Genomic DNA, 17,500 nt, shown 5'->3' with positions numbered 1-17,500 from the left:
TCCTCTTCCTACTACTACTACTACTACTACTACTACTACTACTACTACATCTTCTGTTGTCCCCTCTTTTCCTTTTCTTCGTTTCTTTGGTGACGTAGTTCTGTTCTTTTTCCTTTCTAGATTTGATCTTTTATATATTTAATATTGGATTATTTTCTTTCTGTTTTTCCTTTTTTTGTTGCTAAATAAAAATCTATTTTATATCTAAAATGAAAATTTAACCAAAGAATTGACAATAAAACAACCAGCTTTATTCTGTGGAAAAGAGAACAAAAAAAAATTAAAGAAAAAGTAGCATTTGTCAGCTGATATAATAATGTCAAGAAATTGAAAGATTTTGGAAAAATCAAGAACTAAAATTTTTTTTTTTTTTTTTAACAAATTGATTCTAATAAAAAGGGATTCATTTCGTTGCAAAAATGCAATTCCATTGGAATAAAATCTTTGAAACATTACTTAAAAAATTATAGCGAGATATCAAGAAATATCATAATGGAAGATAAACGAATGAGAGCAGCAAAAGTCTTGTAAAAGTGTGGAACCAGGGGAATGAAAATATACAATGTTCTTCTACTTGTTACAGTTTTGCAGTGCGGCCAAGCAGGGGCATCACCCTGAAGGGGTTTAGTCAGGCTAATCTAACTCAGTGCTTATTTTATTTAAGCCTCATACTAGTTTTATAGGTCTCTTTTGCCGAACCGCTAAGTTTCGGAGACGTAAACAAACCAACTGCGGTTGTCAAGCAACGGATAATTTTGCTGCAGTAAAACCCTAAGAACCATACTTTCAGTAACTGGGAACGCTCGTTCGGCTAAGCATGGGCATCATGTAAGACTAACTGAATGCAAAATTCCTTTCGTAGTTGAGTTCGTAACAAGTGAAGAAGCTTTAATTATAGATACATGGCGTACATAACATGTAGAATGGCTGGCAGCTATAACAGATGAAGATGTAAAATGGCTGGTGGCAAGTTGTGCATCTTCCCAGGTTTTCAACTTTTGCGAAACTTTTCCAAGTTGCTTTAGTCAGCGAAAGGAAACGGCTATAGGCTGTTTCAGATGAAAGAAGCTGTAGTACAATGGCCGCCGACAAATGAGCTGTTTTCGTAGTGATTGGTGGCTGTAATGAATGGGGAAATGTGGTTTTTGTTTCATGGCTATTATATACAGGGGTGGGCAAAAGTAGGTACGCAGTTATGATTAGGAATCATTATGTTATTATAAAAAGAATTAGATAAAAAGAACCTAAAATCATAAAATTCTTATCGTAAAACGGAAATAGAAACAAAGGCGCAGGAGTGGCAGTGTGAGAAGAAGCTTGCTTCCCAACCACATGGTTCAGGGTTCAGTCCCACTGCGTGGCACCTTGATCAAGTGTCCTCTACTATAGCCACGAGCTGACCAAAGCCTCGTGGTTGGATTTGGTAGAAGGAAACTGAAAGAAGCCTGTCGTATATATTATTTATGTCTGTATCTTCCCACCATCGCTTGGCACCCGATTTTGGTGTGTTTAACTCCCCGTCACTTAGCGGTTCGGTAAAAAAAGAGACCACTAAAATAAGTGGTCATCATCATCGTCATTATCATCATCATCATCTTCGTCATCATCTTCGTCATCATCATCATTATCACCATCATCAACGTCATCGGCGTCGTCGTCATCGTTACCATCATATTCATAATCCCTTTTCCATCATAATCATCTTCATTGTCGATATCGTCATCATCAACACCATCATCGTCGTCTTCGTTGTCCTGGTCATCATCATCATCATCATCATCATCATCAGCACAACCATCATTGATTCGAGTTGTTTTATTTGCATTACAGGAAATCGATGAAAATCCCACGTTCACAGGTGTCGGCGGCACGTGCCAGTGGCCGTTTCCTTGGGTGTTGTGGCGCGGAAGAGGATGGTTTCAAGGGGCTATGGCAATCGCATCCCTAAGCGTCAAGTGTTTGGAAAAAGTCATCCCTGGTTACCGTAAATTCGAAGAATCATTTCAGGAAGATTACTTTGGTACGGCGTTTTATTATTATTATTATTATTATCATTATTATTATTATTATTATTATCATTATTATTATTATTATTATTATTATTATTATTAATTATTATTATTATTATTATTATTATTATTAATTATTATTATTATTATTATTATTATTATTATTATTATTATTATAATTATTATTATAATTATTATTATTATTATTAATTATTATTATTATTATTATTATTATTATTATTGTCATTATCATTATTATTATTATTATTATTATTATTATTATTATTATTATTATTATTATCATCATCATTGTTATTATTATTATTATTATTATTATTATTATTATTATTATTATTATTATTATCATCATCATTGTTATTATTATTATTATTATTATTATTATTAATATTATTATTATTATTAAGGCGGCGAGCTGGCAGAAACGTTAGCACACCGGGCGAAATGCTTATCGGCATTGTCTTCCGTCTTTACGTTTTGAGTTTAAATTGCACCGGGATCGACTCTGCCTTTCGTCCTTTCGTGATCTGTGAAATAAGTAACCAGTCGGGCACTGGAATCAGCATAATAGACCCCCGAAATTGCTGTCCTTGAGCCAAAATTTAAAATCATTATTATTATTATTATTGGATCCTTTTAGCAAAGATTTCGTACATCGTTTCCATTTTCATCACGCCATTAATATCACCATCATCATCATCATCATCATCGCCATCGTCGTCGTTATCGTCATCATTCTTCACTTCAACTTCGTTTTTGACTGTCAACCATAATCACCCACGATTTCATTACATCCGCCATTTGTCGACTGTTCTCACTCTCCAGTTGTCAGTTATCTGTCGTTATATCGTTGACAGATGATTTCTGTCGTCTGCCATGCTCCATCCATTGTCTGCTCTCTATTGTGTAAACATTTTTCGTCTGCCATTCATCGTTCGTTATATGTTTTTAAACACTTGTTGTCTGTTAGCTACCGCCGAACGTCTGTCTTCTCCCTATTGGCTGGTGCCTGATATCTCTCATCTGTCATCTTCCATTGTATCTATTCCTTTGTCAGACTCTAAATCTAGTTTATTTTGATCTAATTTAAGTCAGGAATTATCCAATAAAATAAATAGATGTTTCCTTCTTGAATCATGCTGACTGATAAGGGACGCCGGTTTCCCGGTTCCAATGGCGTTTATATTCACCACCTGAACGGGACGCCAGTCCGTCGCAGGATTAACTCATTTTTGCTGGCCGAGCGAACTGGAGCAACGAGAAATGGAGTGTTTTGCTCAAGAGCACAACACGTCGCCCGGTCCAGGAATCGAAACCACAATTCTACGATCACGAGACCAACACCCTAACCACTAAGTCACGCGCCTCCACCACCCTATATCGCCCGTTGTCTTATTTATACAATGTTTTCTGTTTAATATTTGAACGAGAGACTTTGAGTTTTTTTTCTTTGTTTTTTTTTTCTTTTATTCATATTGTGGTTCTATTATATCTTTGCTTATTTATTCTGTATCTTTTAGCAGGACTTTGACTTCATATAATCATAAAAGCCCAGGATTTCATGTTTTTTTGTTTGTTTTTTCCTTATTCTCTGTGACAATGTCGCTAATCAATTGTCTTAACTTTTCCTTGATCACTCTAACCTTTCTTCTGTACATCGTATTGTCTGCCGTTGGATTCATTTCACTTACGTTTCAGTTGTCTTTCAGCATTTGTCCGTCAGTCTTAAACACATCTGAAACATATTCATTTCCTTACAAATATTTCCCAATCATATTTTTTTCTTCTATTCTTTCCGTTCTTTTTTTCCGTAATCATGCAGACAGTTCGCCAGATACAACTGATTCTTAGTGGAGGATTTCCCTTACAAACCAGATATAGTTATCATCCGTTCCTTCCATTTAATCATGTTCTTCACAAGACGTTTTTTTCCTCCATTCCCCTCCCGTCCTTCTCTTCTCCATCCAACCATTGTAATTTCTTTAAGTACTTCATCTCCCAGTTGTTGGAGTTATTCTCTTATATTGCTCATGTTGATGTATTGATCAATTTCAATGCTACCGTAGCCATCTTTTGTTAGCTATTATTCTATTCATCAACAACTCGTCGTTTTTTTTTGTTTTTTTTTGTTGAGTTTGTCGCTTATTATTTTTCTCTCAACATTACAATATTAGTATTACTTCCTTTCGGCATTACCATATTAATATTGTTTGCATTTCGTTTATGTTTTTCATGCTTGTGTATTCTTTTAAGCTTTCTGATTGTTTGGCTAACTACTTAGTTCCCAACATAATTGTCCAGATATCATCTCATTTGTCCGCAGCTATTTACAACTTCCGTTTCATTGCTTCATTTCTTCCCCACATTCAATAAATTTTTGATATTTTATTTCAACTGCTCAAATAAAGTACAAATCACTGATAATATCTGCGTGCAAGAGGGAAACTTTAGCGACAAATCACGACGTTTTCTTATCGCATCGCAGACCATTTTCTCTCCACTGATTTTTCTAAAGTAATTGTCATTTGCTGGCTTTTAATTATTTTGTATAAATCTTTTCTTAAAACATTTGTTTTTCTCGCAATAATTTTCAATCTACCTTTGCTTTCTTTTTCTCTTCATCATCCCATTCTTCTTCTTCTTCTTCTTCTTCTTCTTCTTATTATTATTATTATTATTATTATTATTATTATTATTTCTTCTTCTTTTTCTTTTTCTTCTTCTTCTCCTCTTCCTTCTTCCTCTTCTTCTTCTTCTTCTTCTTCTTCTTCTTCTTCTTCTTTATTGCTGATGTTAGTTAGGCGGAGAACTAGCAGATTAAATTAGTACTACATGAGTACTGGACGGTAGGGGTTCGATATAAACGGCTGGCCTCCTCCCCACAAATTCAGGGCTTTGTGCCTATCGTGGACAGAATTATTATTATTATTATTAGTAGTAGTAGTAGTAGTAGTAGTCCATTTGGCACGGCGATTATTTCTACCGCCTTTATTCTGTGACTAGTTTCAATAATCAGCCTGTTGTCACGCCGTGGGATCGAACCTGGAGCTAAACGGGATGCAAAGCGAACACCTTAACCACACAGCTTAGCTACGCTCTAACTTCGATTACCTCCTTTCATTCCATTAAATCCTTTCTCTTCATTTCTTTTTATTTTTTTGTTTTTCCTTGTTTCTTAATTTCTTCATTTTTTTCTTTTAATTTTACGCTAATATTGTTTTCCTTCTGATAAAAGTCAACGAAACTTCAAAAGTGCAATCGTTTATACGTGAAAGCGATGTACAAATATACTCTGTGTTTACACGATCTACCAGTAGTGTTTGTACAATGTGTTAATTGTGTATATGCATGATTAATCGGTGTGTTTGTTTTATTTATTAACAATATATTAATGACGCGTACGTTTACAATCAATTCGTTGCTGGTATGTGTATGTATGCACAATCTATCAGTAGTTTGTGTATGTGTAAACTGTATGTGTAAATTGTATGTGTAAACGATAGATTAGCAGTTTGTGTATTTATACACAACTAATTAACAGCGTTCGTAACAATGAAATTATTATATAAACAATATACTGTGTGTGTGTGTGCATTTGTGAGTGTGTGCATTTGTAAACAATACATTAATGGTGTGTATATTTAAAAAAAATAATCAGTAGTGTATGCATACAATTAAAGCTGACTACGGTGGGATTTGAACTCAGAATATACTGACGAACGAAATACTCTTAAGCTCTTTGCGCTAACGATTCCGCCAGCTCACCGCCTTACACACATGTAATATGATATCTCAAATATTTGTGTGTGATTGTGTGCATGTGTATGTGTGTATATATATGTGTGTGTGTGTTTAATGAACGACAGTATATACGAAGGGGTGCTTTGGGTAAAAATATACAGGAGGATCACTTAATTATGAATTTATTCACCATTTTCCCCTCTCAGATTCACACACTTATTACAGCAGTCCTTTAGTTTTTCTAGGCTATGTAAAAGAACTTGAAAGGTTGGGCCTCCAGCCAGGCCTTTCGCGATACTCTTAAAGCCAGGAACTTTCCAGTTCCCCTTCGTATGTATGGATGTTCTAAGTACTACGTGGGAGAGATGAAGGAAGGGGCACGGCAGTTAAGTGCAGTGCATTTGTGTGTGTGACTTGTATACGTGAATGTAGACGCTCAAGTGTGTTTGTTTGTGTGTAAATGCAAATGTAGAATGTGGATAGAGTTGTAGAGATGGCCAATAATTCACTGAGTTATTTGTTGTATTAAATGTATTTGCTGCAACTTAAGTAATTATAAAGAGCTACTTAATGGGAAATTTAATCTTTGATGTCGAGGGTTATAACAATTTGGGAGAGACAATTAATAATGGCTGCAAGGCGAGGAAAGAGAAGAGCCGGAGCGGTTGTGGTGGTGGTTGGTGGTGGTGGTGGTGGTGATGGTCATAGTATGAGGGAAAGGTGGAGGAGGCGATTGTATGGATATTTGAATGTAATTAAATGTATTAGAAAATATCCCTGAGAGTGAGAGGAAAGACTGACTGGAGGTCGATGTGTGTATGTATGTATGTACGTATGGATGGATGGATGGATGGGTAGGTGGGTGGATGTAGGTATGTAAGCATATATATATATACATGTGTGTGTATGTATAAATATATATATGTGCGTATGTATGTGTATAGGTATGTATGTTTATGTACGTGCATGAATGTATAATTATGTATGTATGCATACATACATTTGTGCACGTGTGTATGAGCGTATGTTTAAAGATATGTATGCCTATGTACCTCGATGTGTGTATACATGTATATATATGTGTGTGTGCGCGTGTGCATGTGTGTGCATGCGCATACGTACGTATGTATGCATGTGTGTGCATGCGCATACGTACGTATGTACGTATGTGTATAATGTATGTATATATATATATATGTATGTGTGTATGTCTATTTATGTATGTAATGTACGTGTGCGTTTATGGAAGAATTTGTAAGGAATCTAAGTGTGGAAATGCTAATGATTCCGCATAGTAACGAGGATGAGTAGAGGTTGTTATATGTGTGTATGAGGGATGGCGGGGGGGGGGTAGTTAGCGGAAGTGTTGCGAAAGGGAGACATGGAGGGAGTAGGGAATAATAGCCTCTGGTGGTCGTGGTGACGATAGTGGTGGGGTTGTTGAAGTTACAAACACATGAATAAGCAGAGAGACACACCACGCACTCACGCGCGCGCGCAATACACACACGCGCACACACATACACACGCAGAGGGTTACGTGTGTGATAGGTATACAGGCAAGCACATAAACACATAGACACAAATGTGATTACATATGCAAGGATGCATCTATATAGACACAGATATATATATATATATATATATATATATATATATATATATATATATATATATACGTACAGGTGTATAAACGTAGCTGGTAATTTATATAAGTAGATAAACTAATAGACATATCTATGTAACTGTAAATATATACTATTGACGTCATAAAAAATCGAAAAGCATAAGAATTCGAAAAAAAAAACAAAACGAGAAATAATTTTTCTTTGGAACGGTGCATCTTCAAGCAGATAGAGCTATATATAACAGTATGTAAATAATAGGTATAAAAAAAAAACACTTTTATATAGAAAAAGTCGAAGGATGTGCACGAGTAGCCTACGATTTTTTCTAACTGTCTTTTTTACTGCCTTTATCTGCTTCGAGAGCAACCATTTCAAAAGAAATTTTATATATATATATATATATATATATATATATATATATATATATATATATATATATATAAAGAAAGAGAAAATGGAGAGAGGGAAGTTAACAATTGTTTATTATTAACACCAAATTAATCATCATTCTTTACAGGTGTTTCAGTTAATTGAAACAGCGTAAGGCATAATGATTAATTTGGTGTTAACAATAGACAAATTAAGTTGCCAATCTCCATTTTCTTTTTTTTTTTCTTTTATACGAATAAAAACAATATGTTTTTACATATATAAGAATTATTTTAAGGAAATTCATTCCCACAAAATACTAGGTATTGAACCAGTATTTTCTTGGATGCAACCATCCCTTCATGAGGTTGATACAGCTTCTATCGCTTTAGTGACGTACATATTTTTGTCACTCGGTTGAAAAATTGCTAACAAGCCACCCTTATTTACACACACACACACACACACACACACACACACACACACACACACACACACATATATATATATATATATATATATATATATATATATATATATATATATATATATATGCATTCATATACGTAAATGCACGCACACACATACACACATATATATATGCGCACAGACTATATATTGAAGACACGAATGCTTTCGTCTTTTGTCCATTTTCTTAACGACTTTTCTTTTTTAGTAGGCATTGTGTTTGATTTCGTATTCTGAAACAATTGTGTTCCTAAATTCATCAAAATGGCTTGTTATTCGCTCATAATGCTAAATTTTCAGCCAAAAGTTAATGCTCACATTAACAACAGACAAAAGTAGTTACCGGACTTAAGCATAATAAAATAATGGAATCCGGTGTTAATGATTTTATCAGTTATAACAGTATTCCTATGATCTTCTGCGGCCTTGTAGCAAAGCGCACGAGCAACACATCATTATCATTATGAGAAAGAAAATGGATGTAAATGCTCAGAACGGAAGCAGAAAGGGACTTGCCGGAAATGGAAAGAGGCAGAGACGGAGAGACAACACAAAGAAAATCGTGGAGATGGAAATTCTAGAGAGATGTAGAGTGATAGAAGAATAGAAACGAGGGATATCTCCAATGAGAGTGTAACAGAAAAGAGAAGAGAGGAAGTAAAGAGAAAGAAAATAACATTTAGAAACTAAACAAGCAAGTGAGAAAATATGGCTTGCATTTCTTGTCTTCCAATTCGTCTTGGGAGTACATATATCCTTTTCTCTACCGTTACCTGTTCAAGGATTTCGCCGAACAATTTTCTCGAATTTTCTTTTTTTCTCTTTTTTACGTTGCACCTGTGGCACTTTTGTTTTAACTTGTTTCCTTTTGTTTTATAAGCAATTTAATTGAATGACTTTTTATTTTGATTGAAAAATACCTGTATTTTATTCAACTTTTATCGCAAATAAGTCTACGCATTCCTTCTTTCTGTCCCTGTTGCTGTTCGTCTTAACCTTGAATTCCCCTCCTGTCCTTGCGATTTATAATCGTTCTCATCGTCAAAAACAAACTCTGGGTTCTCTCCAATTCCTGTTCCTCGTTTCTTCTTCTTATTATTCTCTTCATTATAATTATTATTGAAGACGTTGTAAAATATCCAATATCGTGATGTTGTGGATTGAAGATATTGTGTCTACCGGGGGTTTGTACTGTTTGTCAAGTCACAACGAAGACCTCAGACAGACGGTATTTTATGAAATATGCGTGAAGTTCCAAGTAATGCCAATATTTGCAATACAGCTAGATTGTAGGGTATTTCTAAAGTTTCCAGACGTTTGACTCTCGTAGATGCCACATCATATCGATCTCAATTCTCAGGTCTCCATATTTATCCATCTTTTTTTCCTTCCTCTCATCATATGTTGATCTCCTGGCTCTGCCACGTCATTTATTAGGTACTCTTGTTTGTCCATCCAAAAGGTTACAATATCCGGCAATCGGTGCTCTAACACATTGTCTGTTTGGAAGTTAAAGTCCATGAAGGTCTTTATTATTATTATTATTATTATTGTTATTATTATTATTATTATTATTATTATTATTATTATCATCTTTCAGTTTTGTTTCCATTCCTTGCCGAGTGTCTTCCTGACACTTAGGGCAGGTGATTATTATTATTATTATTATTATTATTATTATTTTACACATGGCCAGATATTTGTTGCAAGGAAACAGTTGATTAAATCTATCCTAGTACTCGAGAGAAACTTTATTTTATCGACCCCAGTAGAGCTAGAGGTAAAGAGGAACTCAGAAATGTTTGAACTCGGAACGTAAAGGTCCGCAGAAAATAATGACAAAGCATTTTCACCGACATTTGTTCAACAGATCTGCTACCCCAGAAACCGTGAAAATTCCACATTTTATTAATTTTGCTGTTTTATCATTGTGCCAGTATTAACTTTATTATTTTATTATTTTATTATTTTTGGCTAAATAAATTTATAATCTTCTTAACATTGATCCATCATGTGAAAAATGTCGATTACGGCTTCGATATCCTTCCATAGTTAAGTATGTAAAGCCCACCAACACTCGAACTTACTTAATCATGTGAAAAATTTAGATCACGACGTTGATTGTATTCCATAATCATAATCCTAGTTATTTATCGTCTGAAAACACTACAACAGTTAGTTATAGATTATTGTTTCTTTAGATGCCACAAAGGCGAAGTATAAGAGAACAACAAGAATTTTATTGATGACGATGGTAATAACGATCTCAATAATACTAATAATAATAATAATAATAATAATAATAATAATAATAATAATAATAACGATAATAAAGAAAAGAAAGGGAAACTTAATAATGTTCTTAATGATATCCTTGTTGCGTTGATATGTGATGATTTCCATGGAGATATATATTTGTGTGCTATTTGAACGGCTGCAAGATATGGCTACAAAAGAAGAAGTGAAGAAATAGTAGAGATTGTTGCATTACAAGTTGCAACCAAATGAGAGACGAATCTCGAATGGAGCGATTAAGAAATACAACGGAAAAAATGGCGTCGTCAACAATTCTCATTCATTCACTCATTCTCTCTTACTTTCTTTCATTTTTAATCGTCACTATCTATTGGTGCGCATATGTGTATGTGTGTGTAGTGTGTGTATGCATTTATGTGTGTATATATATATATATATATATATATATATATACACACACAGATACATGCATACATACACTAAGAATAGACGAAAAAGGAAGCTACATAAATACATGCAAACTTATACCCATTTATACATTCATCGTGTTTAGAACATACATATATATGTATATACATATGTATATATGTATATATGTATATATATATATATATATATATATATATATATATATATATATATATATATATGCATGTATGTATATATGTGTGTGTGTTATATAATATATTATGCAATAATTGTTATATAATGTAATACAATTTCACCCCCACCTGTACGCATACATATTCAAACATGATATACGTGTGCGTGGGTGTGTAAGTGTGTATGTATACCTGTCTATATTTATGTAAATATGTGTGTATGTGTGTGTGTGTGTGTGTGTGTGTGTATATATATATATATATATATATATATATATATATATATATATATATATATATATATATATATATATATATATATATATATATATATATATATGCATGTAAGACAGGATTCTTTCAGTTTCCATTTATCAAATCCACTTGCAAGGCTTTGGTGGACCGGGGCTACTGTAGAAGACACCTCTCCAAGGTGTCACAGTGAGACTGAACCGAGAACCATGTGGTTGGGAAGCAAGCTTCTTACCACACAGCCACGCCTGCGCCTACATCTTTATGCAGAATCAGTCTGACCCAAAGAGTAACAAGCTTTTGCCTACTGAATTATAGATATAGCCCATTCTGATAGGCTTCCACGTAGTTTCCGTCCGTCCAGTTTCCACTTCCAAATTTTTTGACGGACTTGGGTTACAGTAAAAGACGCATAAACAACATACCAATGTGCGGGATGGAACCTATGCTCTGATGATCGCATGATTGCGAGGCGTAATTATTAACTACGCGCCCATGCCTACTATACATATGTAGTCACAGGGTCACAGACAGACAAACAGACAGAGCAATGGTTTGATAGATAGATAGATAGATAGATAGATAGATAGATAGAAAGGAAAAAAAGGTGCACACTGTCACCCACATACACATACACACTCGCATGCATATACACACATTACACTCATCACATACATCCATATATACATACGTATGCATACAGGTACGCACACACATATCTGTGCATGTATATATGTGTGTGTATGTATGTGTGTTTATATATATGTATATATATATATATATATATATATATATATATATACATACATAAATACATACATATATATATGCATATATATATATATATGCCTGTGTGTGTATGTATATATGTAATATGTATGTGTATGTATATATATATATATATATATATATATATATATATATATATATATACATGTGCGTGTGTATGTATGGAGAGAGTGAAAGAGAAAGCTGTGCATTTATGTACACTCAAAGTTTCTATCCTACTTCTTCCCTCCCTCCCTCCCCCTCCCTCCCCTCCCTCTGCCTCTCTCTTTCTCATTTCCTGCAGTCAGGCAGTCAGCCATTCTTTGCTGTGTCTGTGTGTCGTTTTTGTCAATTGCCATAATTCCTAAGTACAGGAAGAATTTCTCTAATTGCAAACTGCAGCTCACCTGGAACAATAAACGGTTAGTGCTGTCTTCAGGAAGGAATCCTGGCTGTTACCGAGACCTTCAACGCATTCCTTTGTCATTGATAACAATGACGACAGCAAAAGACAGCGATACTGGAAGTAGCAACCAAACTGCCAGAGAATTCATTCTACCGTCTCAGAAAAGAATGGCACTATTGGAGGATTAATCGGGGGATTAAATGTTCCTTGAAAAACAGCAAAAAAAAAAGAAGAAAAGACGTAATGGTTTGAGTTGGGGTCCAGATACCGGTCATAGGTGGTCGGATCTTTTTTTGCTCTTTGATCTGTTTCGGGACACAATATTAAAAAGGACAGGGACTGTTGAGGAAAAGAAATTATGTTGCAGTGTATTTATGTGTTGTGATCCTGAATTTGGGTAGGGTACGTAGGGCCCGTGGTCATAGCCTTAGATGACTTTTGAAGGTAATGTTGAGGTCGTTTGGGCAAATATATATATAGAGAGAGAGGGGGGGCGGAGGGGGGTAGAAATCTGTCAATGAAAGCATGTCTATGATGTGTTGCTTCAATCGTTCTCGTTTCAGGCGCCTTCATATTCCGACTGTGGCGATTTGGAGCCTGGCAGGATATCATCGTCGATGACAACCTCCCCTTCTTGGATAGCCAGGTGGCCTACTGTGAACCCGTAGGCTCACACCACGAATACTGGGCCCCTCTCTTGGAGAAGGCCTATGCCAAGTAAGTAAACACTACGATAAGATAGCGGGGAAGATTCCACGTGGTTATTCGAATTGCTGATAATAGATGCTAATTTTCCACCAATCACACCCTAGAGCCTAAAAAGTTATAAGATGGGAGAGTGCTGTGCGGTATGAATGATATCGCGGTTGACTGCTTAGTGTTAAAAACGAAGTTTGAATCCTACGAATGAGCTTATTAACATGTTGGCTAAAATGTTTTCTTCTTATGTCTAAATCCTATGTCATGTCGAAAAACCATTAAGATATTTTCTAAATATCCCTTTCTTCTTTTCTTCAGGTGTAACAGGACATATGAATCAATCGAAAATGGAAATATCCTGGATGCCCTAACTGACCTTACTGGTGCCATCTGTGAATACTTCACACCGGATGTCAACCCTCCACATAACCTCTTCCGCCTTTTACACATGTCTTGTTTCCACCGGTCTCTGATTGTGTGTTGGCGCAGTGAGAAACGCCTGACGCCAATCGGGTTTATAGTTTACCAGCCTTCACAGGTAGTTAACCAACCTTTGTTCAATAATTGATTAGGGCAGCGGGCTCGTGGTCGTAAGGTCGCGGTTTCGATTCCCATCCCGGGCGTTGTGAGTGTTTATTGAGCGAAAACACCTGCAGATCCACGAAGATCCGGCAGGGGGTGGCGGTGAACCCTGCTGTACTCTTTCATCACAACTTTCTTCCTGTTTCTGTTTGCAATTTTTCATATTTTGAATTTTCCTTAGAGGGAGATTTTGTTTAATAATTACATGATTAATTCTTGTTAATCGACGTATTTCAACTGATAATTTTACATGTCTGAGACATGACAACATTAATCTTTAATATGCAGAAGTATTTTTCTAATGCCCATGAGTATATGGCGTAGTGGTTAAGAGCACGGGCTACTAACCCCGAGATTCCGAGTTCGATTCCAGGCAATGATCTGAATAATAATAATGATAATAATAATAATTTTCTAATGTTCTTTACTTCAGCTCAGGCTGCTGATTTTCCCTTCAGCCTACGTCGCAAAATTAGCAAACCAGACCCCAGTATAGTGTTTAAGTTCACCGCATAACGTCTTCTAAATATACATTCTATCGATAATTTGACAATGTGTGCACATTCTCACATTCTACAAAGCAAATCTCTTTTGCAGCAAACATCCATATGGAATGATGCCGAAGATACGCACCGCTTTCTTCATATTGTGACAGCAGCCACCAAGGTAAGCGAAATTTCTACCCTTTAACAGAGAGAGGTGGTGGGGGGGGGGCGGATGGAGAGAGAGAGAGAGACAGACAGAGCATCTGAATCGTCACGAATCTTTTCCTTCTGTTTTCAAGCGTTAAACTAAAACACGATTTGTTTAAACCTGTTCCTCTCGTTTTGTCTTCTTTATGGGCTCCTTGTAAATATATATATATATATATATATATATATATATATATATATATATATATATATATATATATATATATATGTATATATATATATGTATATATATATATATATATATATATATATATATATATATATATATATATGGGCTCCTTGTATATATATATATATATATATATATATATATATATATATATATATATATATATATATATATATATATATATATATATATATATATATATATATATATATATATATATATATATATATATATATATATATATATTATATATATATATATATATATATATATATATATATATATATATATATATATATATATATATATATATATATATATATATATATATATATATATATATATATATATATATATATATATATATATATATATATATATATATATATATATATATATATATATATATATATATATATATATATATAATATATATATATATATATATATATATATATATATATATATATATATATATATATATATATATATATATATATATATATATATATATATATATATATATATATATATATATATATATATATATATATATATATATATATATATATATATATATATATATATAGCCACTTGCACGCTAATTTCACAAGCAGGCTGTTCCGCGTTGATCGGAACCCTAGTCGTCGTAACTGACGAACTACCAGATTTGTATACATACATACGTACATATATATATACATACATACATATATACATACATACATACATATATATATATACGTCAACGTCATACGATGTCAAAAGTGATAGAACAGTTAAATCATCGGTTAGAAAGCCAGTCGCAATACAGGGCCTGGCTCTGTACACTTTGAGTTCAAATCCCACTTGTGACCTACTTTATTTTTAATTCTTCCGGGATCTATAAATAAAATACAAGCCATATGCTGACAAGAATTTCCTCTCTCTCTCTCTCTCTCTCTCTCTCTCTCTCTCTCTCTCTCTCTCTCTCTCTCTCTCTATCTATCTATCTCTCCCTCTCTCTCTATCTCTCTCTCTCTCTCTCTCTCTCTCTCCCTCTCTCTCTCTCTCTCTCTCTCTCTCTCTCTCTCTCCTTCTGTCTCCGAAGTGGTTAAACGAATAATCCCAGAAAGGAAAGTTCACTAGGCGGCGCCACCAATCCTTTCCCCAGCATTGTCTTCGTAGACACACCATATATTTTCATTAATAGGTATTTTTTCCTCGGACATTTAATAAATTTCTGTTACAAATTTCTCTTTCCGCTTTATTTCTCAGAGATCTGTTAATCTATTCAAATATTAATACTTTCATTACAACCACCTTCCTTGTATGTATATATATACATATATATATATATATATGTATATATATATGGTGGTGTTTATACATACACACACGTTTGTTGTATACACACATTTTCCCGCTACACTAGGTTATTATATTTTAAATGTCTCTCATTTTCTGATAATATCGTCTCTATCACACGCATGCACCACACACACACACACACACACACACACACACACACACACACACACACACACACATACACACACACACACACACACACACACACACAAACACACTAACACACTAACACACACAAGTATTTTAATTAGCTACCAGCCTGTTAGACATTTCAAACACATGTAGAAAACAGCTTTCATCTTTCAATCTATATATATATATATATATATATATATATACATATACATGTATATATATATATTATTTGTATTATTTGTATTATATATGTGTGTGTGTGTGTGTGTGTGTGTGTGTGTGTGTGTGTGTGTATTATGTACAGAGTGAGAAAGAGAAAGTGATTCATCAAGTCTCCTCATTGTGCATTTGGGGCCAATAGTCTGCGAGGCACCAATCTGCAACAGACAGAACTCGTTTTTAGTTAAGTAGACAGAAACAACATAAAATGAAGAACCTTGTGAATTAATTCACGAATAAAGAGATTATTTATTTACTGCGCCGAACAAAATGCTTAGTGGCGTTCCTTTCAACGCAATACGTTCTAAGTTCAAATACACCGCGGTCATCTTTGCCTTTTATCCCCTCAGGGTCAATAAAATAAGTACTATTGTTGCACTTGGGTCGACGTAACTGACTCACCCCCTCCCCCAAAATTGCAGGCCTTGTGCCAATCTTTGAAAGTATTCTTTTATGTTAGTTTCCATTAACCTCTGTTTACACTCTTCTCTAAAACACCAGTCTTGATGAGAGTCTTGGTAAGCTTTCAGCAGTTGTTATAGCACTTCTGATTCATTTTATCACTACTACAGCTTTCTCAAGTACTTCGCCTTCTCCTATAAGACTAAGACTTTTAAGCACTCATCTCACTCACTACAAATGGGAGACATCTTAAAATCATTCACATCACTTTAATAAATCATATTGGATGATATTGTCCAAGATAAGTTCTGTCTGAAATCAAAATGGAATGATTCTACTTCAATACGTATGATTTGTAGTCAAAAATGGTGACTCTTACAGTATTTTAAATCAAACAGTTCATCTTTCCTCTTACCTTTCTGTTTTTCCTCACATCGAAATATACTGGAATGTTGTGTGTAATATATTTTCAACAACGACATGTTTCGGTCATTAAAGTGACTCCTCTTCTAAAGAGCGACACAGGAAATGCCTTCAGTCAATTAATAATTAATAATTGATAACACTTTCTTTAAGTAAATGATTTCAGGGCAAAAACTGTTGACCTGACCAGCTAGAAAACAAATGGGGAATGGTTTTTTTTATTGTTATTAATAAATGGGATGTTAAGGGGCATCGCTTATGGCCTTTCCTGTCCTCTCCTCTTGCAAAAAT

At 34.2% G+C, this 17,500-nt stretch overlaps 1 protein-coding gene across 1 annotated transcript in view; it reads left to right on the top strand.

The window, feature by feature from the left end:
* Nucleotides 1-17,500, top strand: part of LOC106868161 (uncharacterized) — an 83,346-nt gene that overhangs the window by 38,707 nt on the left and 27,139 nt on the right. The window contains exons 2-5 of the mRNA XM_089340581.1: nt 1,831-2,020; nt 13,081-13,234; nt 13,535-13,754; nt 14,396-14,464. Of these exons, the coding sequence (XP_089196707.1) occupies nt 1,831-2,020; nt 13,081-13,234; nt 13,535-13,754; nt 14,396-14,464 (633 nt within the window). The remainder of the gene's footprint in view (nt 1-1,830; nt 2,021-13,080; nt 13,235-13,534; nt 13,755-14,395; nt 14,465-17,500) is intronic.

This window comes from Octopus bimaculoides, chromosome 23 (assembly GCF_046866305.1).
Source record: "Octopus bimaculoides isolate indiv1 chromosome 23, ASM4686630v1, whole genome shotgun sequence".
In the NCBI taxonomy this organism is placed as follows: domain Eukaryota; kingdom Metazoa; phylum Mollusca; class Cephalopoda; order Octopoda; family Octopodidae; genus Octopus; species Octopus bimaculoides.
This window is presented reverse-complemented; position numbering and strand designations above follow the sequence as displayed.